The sequence below is a fragment of the Harpia harpyja genome, chromosome 16, assembly GCF_026419915.1.
Source record: "Harpia harpyja isolate bHarHar1 chromosome 16, bHarHar1 primary haplotype, whole genome shotgun sequence".
Classification (NCBI taxonomy): domain Eukaryota; kingdom Metazoa; phylum Chordata; class Aves; order Accipitriformes; family Accipitridae; genus Harpia; species Harpia harpyja.
In genome coordinates, this window is record NC_068955.1 from 19,483,098 (window position 1) to 19,493,727 (window position 10,630).

The 10,630-nt window shown below is 42.1% G+C and overlaps 1 protein-coding gene across 5 annotated transcripts in view; it reads right to left on the reverse strand.

Annotated features, from left to right (window-relative positions):
* Positions 1 to 10,216, reverse strand: part of INSC (INSC spindle orientation adaptor protein) — a 149,631-nt gene extending 139,415 nt beyond the window's left edge. The window contains exon 1 of one of the 5 annotated variants that reach the window (XM_052811693.1): positions 10,023 to 10,216. Coding sequence is in view for 1 of the 5 variants with exons in the window: in XM_052811688.1 (XP_052667648.1) it covers positions 3,708 to 3,873 (166 nt within the window). In the remaining 4 variants the exon portion in view is untranslated. Of the gene's footprint in view, positions 1 to 3,425; positions 3,957 to 4,074; positions 4,205 to 9,702; positions 9,874 to 10,022 lie in introns of those variants that run through there. The other 4 variants (XM_052811692.1, XM_052811690.1, XM_052811688.1 and 1 more) reach the window with 4 other exon arrangements.
* Positions 10,217 to 10,630: the final 414 nt, after the last annotated feature.

Consider the following 10,630-nt stretch of genomic DNA (forward strand, 5'->3'; position numbering starts at 1 on the left):
CAAAGACTCTATTTTTGTCACATTGTTGCCCTTCCACACCAACAAGACACTTACCAGCACTACAATTTACGTTACATCATTTTGGACCTGTTTGTAGTACCCAGGCCTATTTCATTGTTGACCTTTCTGCAACATGCATTGGGTCCTGTGGGATATTATGAAAATAATTGCATAAATCCTAACTTTTGCTAGAGCTGAACAGATCCAACGTGAGATTATCTTCACTGTACACAGCTATTCTGAAGGTCTTGATGGGAAGTTGTACGCTTTTTTGGACTGCCAGACAGTGGGAGCTTTGGGGCATTTTAGAGACAGTAAGGGAAAGCAGAAGGGGGGGGGGGGCGCGGCTGGGGCTTAGAGAAAGGAAGTGGGGAAGAGGTCAGATGTATACACTCAGGAGAAGAATACTAACTCCAAAGTACTTACTGAGGAATTTACAGCATCTGCTGTTTGACTGAAATGAGCTCTCACAGGTATTGGCTGTATTAATCCCAACACACATGGAAACACATTTTCCATTTGCATGGTAATTATGAGCCAAGCTCTTTTTTTTGTTTTTTAAACTCCATTCCCCCCTAAAAAACCAGCAAACATGCACACCTATGTCTAGTTGAGCAGAACAAAAAAAAAGCTACCCCATCTTCCAAAGCATAGAAAAAACAACCTCTAAGCAGGAATCAACACAAATTTGCATCCCTAACTATAAAACCTCACCTGCAGCTTGTAAGTGCAAATGTAGGTCCACGCATGTAGTACATAATCACAACCACACATCAATTTAACTTTCAAAGTTAAACAGATTCAGGAGGTGCAAAATTTTCTCTCCAAATTCTACATTTCAGAGCCAGTCAATTGCTTTTCCATTTGTAGAGGACAACAAAATAGCAATGAAAGCTTAGAGGACACTTTACCAGGAAGCGTATTTAAGATTTATTCCAGTTTCAGAGATAATGATTTAAAAAATGATACTTCAGATTAAAAAAAGCAGTGATTTACAATTCTTTGCCAAATCCCCTGATGTTGACTGTCCAGCCAGTTGGGGTTTGGTTTTGTTTGTTTTCTTGTAGTAACTAATTCCCCAGCAGCCCTACATCTTTGCACAGGCAGTGCCTCTGCAGCAGGGCACTCAGGACTATCATATTTAGTGACTGCTATGGGTGCCTACCAACATCACTTTTCTGAGGAACACAACTGGGGAGGGAAACAGAGTCTTAAAAGTTACTAAACCAGTTAATCCTTAACACATGTAACAGAAATTCTCTGAGCAGGAAAGCTCTCTCACAAGTGATTGTAGAAACCCTAATTTGAATGATGAGAGTAAGATGGTGTTCCAGCCAAGAAAGTTGCAAATATTTTAAATGAGATAATTTGACAATGGTGATGTTTTACATCAGCTCCTCCGGGGTATTTTTGTAATGTCCAAGATGATAAGGCCCTAAACCCAGATCTAGATCACAAATTGCCAAGAAGGAGACCTGTATTTTTACTAATTCATATATGGCGACTGTAAGTAGTAAAATCCCTATCTATATCTAGGGCAAAATTCTGCAATAGACTCACTGTATGCAAAATGTGCTATATCATGCTACGGCTTCTTGCTCTAGGACAGAGACTGTCACAGAAGGCTCCAAGTAATATAAAGTTTAGAGGAAAGTTTGAGTTCATAAATCACAATTTGTTTAAACATTAACAAGTGTTCAGTTGCCCAGTTTCAGTACTCTTGGAGCATACTGAATAAACTGTCTGCAAAGCCTCGGACAGGTGCCTTGTACCAACACAAGGGAACATTGCATTTTCCTAACTCATAGCTATGTTCACTTCCACAGGGAGTGACATGGACCAGATTTTATCAAAGATGAAGTCTGAACTATTTTGAATTGTGTGTTGCCTATTCGCCAAATACAACAGGAAGGAATTACACCAAGTCTACCAATTACTTGACTTCTTTCCCATGATGGGATCTAACCATAAAAGAAACTTCTTTGTTTCTCTAGGTTTATTTGCAAGGAACATATGCTGAAAGATATCTATTGCTTACACATTTTACAGGCTGATTATCTGTTGCTGTTTCTGTATATAAGTTTGTACAGTCATACACTTAAATATACACTTTTTATTTAAATAAATTCAATCCTAGATCTCTTGAAAATGAAGCTATCCATTTTTCTTTTTTTATAAAAAGTCTTGACTCCTTACCCCAGCTGTACTTTGCACCTAGGCAGTAGCTTGAACAGACAATTATTCTGTGGTCTCTAGCTCCATTCACTTGAAAAGCCAAAAACTTGAGCCATTGTTGAGAAAGCCAATTATTCAAAGCTGTGCAGCTTAATGGCCACAGAATACTTTGCTTAGGGTGCAGTTTTGCTATGGCCAGAAGTTTTGGTGGTGTTTTTTTTTCTTAATGATTAGGTAGCCCCTTTTTGTAGGTATTTTCTTTTTGGGGGGAGGACAGGAAGTTTGAAGTGGACCAAAAGAAAAAAAAAACCCATTACTAAATATCAGATTCACCAATCTATGCAAGTCACAGCCTTAAAGATACATCCATCAGATACATCCAAGAAAAACTTTGACACAAAATCTAGGAAACTGAACCAACAAAACCAGAACCATTTCTTTGCCATTAGGGATGCTCATTGCAGAGCAGGGCCAAGCACAAGGTTCTGGATTTGAAGTTTTCAGGGCCTTTCCTGATACATTGAGAGATACTTGCATAGAAGACAGACATATATCTGTCATACACATGATGTTTCAAAGCTCAGTCAGACTGACAGACAATATATTGGAGACATAACTAGATTTAAATATCTTGAAATCATTCTCATAGATATCTATTTCAGTTACTGCAAACACCTAGTTTAGAGCATAAATTAGGGTGCCAACAAAGAGGGATTTTGGCCCCAGGTCTCCAGCCTTTGCAGGCCACAAGACAAGGACAAACTAAATGCCCAGAAAAACAAGAGACAAGCTACCTTCCCCACTTCTGCAGCCAGCAAGGTGAAAAGCTAATCTCCAGGGTAAAGCTAGAGCAGCCTCCTGCAACATGCGCTAAGCGACTTGTTGTCCCTTAGCCTCTGTTGGCAAAGGCTCCTGCAGTACAGCAGCGAGTCAGATGTTTGAAGAGCTCATGGGGAATTGCCCATGGAGAGGAGAGAGCCCATGGGGTACTGCTGCACTGCTGTGGAGATACCCCCAAACAACATTGAGCAAGAAGACTCTCGGCTGCCCTGGGAGCTGAGCAGCCAGTGCCCTCAGGAGCATCACCAAGGGGCCTTACTTTACATGAGAAGAGGGGCTGGTTTCATACAGCTTCACTGCAGAGCGAGAGGATGGTGGTGCACCATCATCATCTAGCTCCACACGTGGGCTTGGTTTCAGCTTAAGAAAAACAACCACAGAGACAAATCCACAGAAGCAAACATACTTACGCAACTTCCAGGTTCATAGAAAAAAACCCATGGCCTTCCTCTCATGCGCTGAAGCTACCACCTTCTTTTCGTGTCTCAAATTGCTCTTCACTGCGGTGGTTCGTCAGTGACACACACTGATTTCATGTTTGTCAAACATTGTTTCAAAAGCAGCACTCCATAAACTACTGACTTCAACCCCCAAACACCAGCTTCTATATGAAAGGCACAAAAAAAATAATTACTCCTCTCAACACCCACTCTCAAATACTTTCCAAGCTTATTAATGTAAATCTAACCCACCTGTGCAAGCTGGTAGAGAAGCACAGGCTGAGCTTGTCGGCACCAAACAGCAGTGGAAGGGGAGCAATAAATAAACACAACAGAAGCTATGACAGAGAAAAGCTGTCCTGTTTACATTCAAGTCAATGGCAAAAGTCCCAACAAGAAGCAGCGTTGTGCCCTGCATCAGCAGCCAAGAGCTCAGTGCAACAATCTTACTTTCCCTGTGCCTTCCTGTGCAGCTTGCTAAAAAAAAGAAATTCCCGGTGCGCTCCTTACACAGCATATCCCTTATCTTCCCACTGGAAACACAATAAAATTCATTGCAACCAGACCCTGTGCTGTAACACTGATCGTATTTCAGTACAACTGATAAATAAAGTCTTACATAACAGTCTTCATTCAAGACACTTAAATCTGCAGCTTCACATCCACTTTATGCACTTTCAGTCACATAAAAGTAAAACACTCTCCCCTAGAAGAAAATCAAGGATGGTAGAAAAAGGCAATGTATTCTGCTGGCCCATTTAACAAATGAAACATTTACTTTCTGTTTGGTGTAAAGTGACAGCCGGCTTATTAGAGCTGACACTGATCCTCCCGAGAGGATTTCAGTGAGTGAGTCGCACAGGTGAAGGTCAAAGCAGCAAAGGAATTAAATGAAGAGAGGAAGGAAGCAGCATCCTTTTAAGGACAGAAATTGGCTAACAAAAAAGCCATTCCTAATGTGGCCCTCGCTGGTTGGAAATACAGCACTTTCAAAATGCTCTGTTCTCGAGAAGTACTTCCAAGAGACTTTTCTGAATTTAAGTTTTTTATACCTGGTCTCCAGCTGCGTGTGCTGCAGGCATGACCCCAGTGCAGTAAGGACTCCATGAATGCAGTTTGTGCCATGTCGCTGCCTGACTTACTCAGTATCAGAGGCAACACATGTAATATTCTCACTTATGAATTAGACATTGCTTTTGACGTGAGAAGGAAAATTAACATGGGATGATCCACTTTTTAAAGTGAATAATAAGACAAACAGCCGTACTGCCTCAGTGAGTTTTAACTACCCCGCCAGGCACACACAGCTGGCTGCAGAGAGCTGAACGAGTTCTCTGGTTGCCCTCAGCAGACCTTCAACACCCCAGAGGAATTAAGAGTTTAGCCACGAGATGATCAGTTTTCACCAAGGTTTGTTTGGCACTCCTGCTTTTGCCTCCCCGGGTCTGGCCCGGGTCACAGCCTCCCTGCGGCACCGGGACCTCGGCAGCCGCTGCCCCGCAGCAAAAGCTGGAGGAGGAAGTTTGCACCCCCACGAGGGGGGAGGCAGAGCTGGTGACAGAGGGTGTAGGTCCGGTGCACGGCTCTGGAAAGAAATGGGGATTTGAGCCCTGGCAGCGTAGGAAGTCCTGCCTCAGGCGAGGTGCACCATCTTCTTGGGGCAAACCCCTAAGGGGAGGTGGAGCCCATGCTGCCCACATCGTCTGATTTTTGTTCCTTTTCATGTTTGCTCTGCTGAAATTACAGCGGTCAAAATAAAGCAACACATTTTCACTAACCCCGACTCCACTGCCCTGAGAAGGGCAGCGTGTCTGTGTCCCCGCTAACACACATAGTCAAATCGAGGACGTGGGTGCTGGTGCACGTGCACCCGACCTGGGCGGCTCAACAGCCTGGCACGGGCGACGCAGGATGGCTCTCAGCCACCTCGCGCTGTGCCCCAACTGCAGGGCAAGCCAGGCTCGACTTCCAAAACTTCTGGATGCTTCAACTGGGCAAATACCAAATGACTTGGGTGTGAGCCATGCCTTGGGAGCCCCTGCGGCCAGCGTGTTTGTTACACCTTTCACGTTTGAAGAGAGCAGAAGAGCAGCTGAAAGCGCTAAGCCCAACCTCATCCAGCACAGCCCCCTCTGGAAATCTCTTACTCTGAATATTTCAGCTCCCTTCCAGCACTGATTTTAACTCCTTCCTGACTAAGAACCCAAAAAGCATGACAGCGAGCAGTTTCTGGCTATCAGTGACCCATCACCATAGGGGCATTTTGGGTTTCCCTAACAATTCTTGAAGTCAGTGAGGTGCATTTGGGTTTGCACGGAGAGGCTGCTAAATTAAATCTGATGGGTGCCAGCAGCTCTGGTTTTAATCTTGGCACTCTCCAGGCACACTTGTATGATCCAAGGTTACAGATTTTATCCTTCCTTCTCGTAGATATCACTTACCTAAACCTATGAGGGCCTGTCCTGGCCAGAGACAAATTGACGTGGCTCCACTGACTACTTTAGGGTTCTGCCAGGGTACACAGTCTGGGGATGTGAGCATATAAAAACAGCATCATTGCTCTAGAAGTAACTTTTCACTGGTGTTTACTAGGTCTGACCAAAAAATATTCTCAGTAACTCTGATTTATTGCAATTTTGATGAGTTGGCATTCTGGTATCACAAATGATCATGTGCAGCTCTATGTGAGAGAGCATTCAGAACCACAGAAACCAGATTGTTGTCACTTGATCTAACTGGGGATGAAGGTCCAAAAATAAGCATGTTTGAGAACAAATTTTCAATTCCTGAAATGCATCAGGCAAGTAATTTGGTCTAGTGAATACTGTGGTCAGTTTTCAGAGCTAGGCATGGCATATAGAGCGGTACTTGACCCTTTTCCTCCTAAACACAAATAGAAAGAAGTGAAATGGGTTATTACCTGGTTCCTCTGCAATCAGGAGGGAAATTATGCCCATTTAGGCCACCAGACTTGGCACCAGTGGCCCTGCATCCCCACAGGAGCTCACAGAGGAATGATTCCCAACTGTTTCTGGCTGTGCCACAAGTTTTTTCCCATATGACAGGAGAGCTGGGCAGGTTTACTTTCACAGAATGTTCTAGATTTGCTAGATGAATAAGAGTGACACAGAGCAGGTGTGTAATCCCCATGTGTCATGACTTTCCCAGCAAAATAAGAGTCAGAAATCCAACTTCCCGATTCTCAGTCTTCCTTCAAACCACTCCTAGTAGATTTGAGTCAGTTTGCCAGACTATTAGATTTTTGTTTGGCAACACCTCTTTCTTACGCTAACAAGATCAATATAGTGCCTGGATGTCAAAGCTACACTCAGAAATAGCACATAGAAAGACAGGATCTGAGAAGTTTGGCTTAGCCATAAAGTCTTGCAGAGTCCCAGATCTTCTCATCTGATCTACTCCAGTTTCAATCAACAGTTTAAATCCTGATGCTCTGGATAATATCCTGAGTTTGAGCACATCTCCACGGAAGACCCCAAGGAATAAGTGTATGTAATCAAATACATTCCTTGGCTCTGTGCAATTTCTGTGAAATACTGAAGAAAGCCACTTGCATGCTATTCACACTTAATATAGAGTACATACTCAAATAAACATTCTAAGGTAGAAATGAACTAATAAGTAGCTCTAATCTCTTTTAAAGGTCACAAGCCTGCTAAAATGTTTTCAATGCATTTTCAAGTATGAGCCTACCCAAAACCAGTGGATGTCTTTCCTTCTGCTGGGTTCCCAGCACGAGGTGCTTTTCCTCCCTGTGGAGCCTGCCCTGCAGAAGTTCAGGCCTTCCCAGGGCTTTGTCTTTGGACTCTGATGTCTGCAGAGTGAGCGTCTTTCACCAGACCATCTGTCCCTGGCTACCTCCAACCCCATTGACCTCTGCAGACAGAGAGTTAGAGTCCAGAAAACACAGTGGGGATAGCAGGGAAACAACTGAGCTACTTGACTTGCAACTAAGCACATTCCGTTTAGAAGTCCAGTTAGAAAAGTTAAGGCTAATTGCCACTTGGGAGGGAGGGCGGGAGGGAGGGAGAATCAAAGAAAAAACCTTCTTGCTTAAGAGATAAGGACAACAGTATCTAATCCCATCTGAAGTTTTCCCTTTGTGCTTAACAGAAGTTCACTCCGTTGGGTCCTCTGTGTAGCCCTCCCAAACCAATCTAGCTTTCATCTGATGACCTACATTATTCAAAGAGACTCTTCCAGCAATCAGGAAAAGAGCACGGATACTCATCCTCTGAATTTCCTTTTAGACAGCACTGCCACCTCTGACACTCTCAGGGACCCCTATGGAGGGCTACAAGACCCCCCATATCACAGGGCATTTCCATATGGACCAGTGCCACCCATTTTATGGCCCATTAAGACCAGATAGCCACCTGGGGAGATGACTGAAGAATGAAGAATGGAGTTAATTGGGCCAGGTACACAGGAGGCAAAAGAAAGTTGGCACACAGTCGCTCACACTACTCTAGCTGATTACACTGGTAGTAAACCTTGTACTCTTAGACCACATTTGCTTTCCAGGCCCAAGAAAAATATGGGCTTCCTCCTGTGTTCATTAAGTCAATATGAAGACTGGTACGTAACTCCTGCAAAAAAAAAAAGCTTTCCATGGCTGTGCCATCCTGTATGTACCTCTCCAGCAACTTGCTTCAAGCCCATTTTATTTCCTCTTTCATCACCAGAACCTTCTGCCAGAAATGACACATTAAGTAGTTGGCATTCAAAAATGCAAAAAAAAAAAAAAGGTGAATGGGGAAAAACCACATCTGCACACAGAATGATGGTTGTAAAGAGAGCAAGAGCAATGTCAGTGCCCTTTGGAAAAAAAATTTGTATAGGCCAAAGGATGACTGCCAATAAATACTAATATCCTTTATTAGACATTGCATGTCTTAACCCCATTTCCCTTAATGCTTTATTACACATTTTACCTCGTATGACACTGATGGAGATTTAAAGCCACCTCAAAGAGTACAAGGGTGTATAAAAGAAGCAAAGAAACATTTTGATTTCCTCCTTACCAAAGAGGAGGAAACAAACTAGTGATGATAGTAAAGTGTTAAAAATGTATAATCTGTTTTTCGGTCTTCCAAGTATCCTCCCTACATACAGTCATGTAGACATACCAAATCCATAAAATACTTCATTTTTGTCTCCTCCTACAGATGCAGCACAATTTTGACCTCCAACACAGTGTACAGGTTTCTTGGTGAGATTGTCAGCAAACAAATTAAAACCAAACTCTCCAAAGACTGGAGTCCCACAACATGAAACTGCAAAGATTTTTGAAGTGAATATTATACTCCTGTGTCAACCAATTCCAGTGAGACTTGTCATATGTTTTTACCTGTATGCATAAATGTTTAAAATATGAAACCCTAGATATGGGGGGATTTACCCCATGTATTTATATTATAAAACTTAAAATAGCTTTTATGTTATTCTAGCATCTATCAGTCTTGACTTAAACCCACAAGTTTCATTTAGTTAAAGAGAGGAGGGAAAGGAAAAGCAGCGAATAAAAAGGTTTTCATGAAAAAGTCCCTATTTTAGAAGGAACCTGGTACAACTGTCTTCACACTGCCAACACACTTCCACACTCCATTTGGACGTAAACCACTTTAAACAAAAAGCATAGATATACCATTACAGCTTTTTTTAGTCCGTCTGTAGAAACTGCCACATGTGCAACTGAGAAAAAGTATCTATCCCAGTAATAGCTTTCCCTTTCCAAGAGGAAATATTTGCATCAGTGTACGCAAGTTTTAGAAATACAGAAATAAGTGCCTAAAGGCTGAGCTATGCTCACTTTCCACAGACTGCAGAGATAGGACCGTTCACATAAAATGAAGATAAGGTTCAAAATAAAGTAACTATACAAAAATATACGCTAAGATACAGAAACACAAGTCTTGAATAGCAGAAGAAAGCATTCTGAAAAACGGTGTTATCACATACACGTTCACCTCCTTTTTTTACATTCAAAGCCTGTGAAAGTTCCAGTCCAAAATGCATTGACAGAAAACGTTGCTCAACTGCCTAAACATCACATTTAACATACTCACTGCTCTTACAGAGTGTCAGTATGGATTTAACCTCACAGACAGCTCAGAAGACTATGGACAAATATCATCACCCAACAATAATTACCAGTTGTTCTCATTTTCTTTCTGTATGTACTGACAAATACACTTTGTCTGCTTTTTCAGCCGAAGCAGCCAATTACCTGCTGTGCTTTGTAAGCTCCCATCCACACTCCCCAGGAAACGGATAACGTGCTGTGCAGCACAGTGAGGAGAGCTCACTCGGATGCAAAATAATTCTGAACTTACTCAAGTCTCTCCGCTGCATTCGCAGGCTGAGCTATGTGTTAACCGTATTTATTCACCACTGAAAGACTATACAGTTACAACCCTGGCGAATATTGAGCATTTAAATAATTCCACTTTTGCTTAGCCGCACAAAGAGGTTTTATTCTTCCACCACAGCTGTACACAAAAGAATAGAGTGCCATTTCAAATCAAGACTCCTGAAGTTACTACTTACCAGCTTGTGATTATACATTCAGTAAGCCCGATGAGCTGAAAAGATTTTGTTGCAGAAGACAAAAGTTACAAAAAAGCAGGCAAAGTTAACAGAAATGAAGGGAAACTAGCATAAATCCTCTCTTCATTCATCTACTTAAATGTTCCTGAAGACTAAAAAGGATCTTAAAGAAAGTGCTCTCAGCAAAGACTACATCCTCTTGTCAGTCAAACCCTGCATAGTTTCAGCTAGGCATCCGTCCAAAGAGACATGGAATTATTCTATTTTTGTCTCCCAGTGCAAGTGGAAACACTTTTACAGATTTGTGGTGAGGATTTCAATTTTTGTAGTGGTCAGCTAGTAGAGGAATGTAATTAAAGACCCTCTTAGACATAAGACTGTCCACAAAGGAGGAACTGGATATATCTGGAGATAAATAACAATTCCATTACAATACGGTCTGATATAGAAGCACAGTAAAAACTTTCAACAAGGTTAAAAATCCAGATGTGGTTTACTGGAAGAAAGTTATTAAAAACTTTTTTTTTAAACAGCATTGCTGTCAGGAGTAGTGGGACAACAACACATTTTCAACAAATGTAGGCTTATCTTTTTTAATGAAATAATTT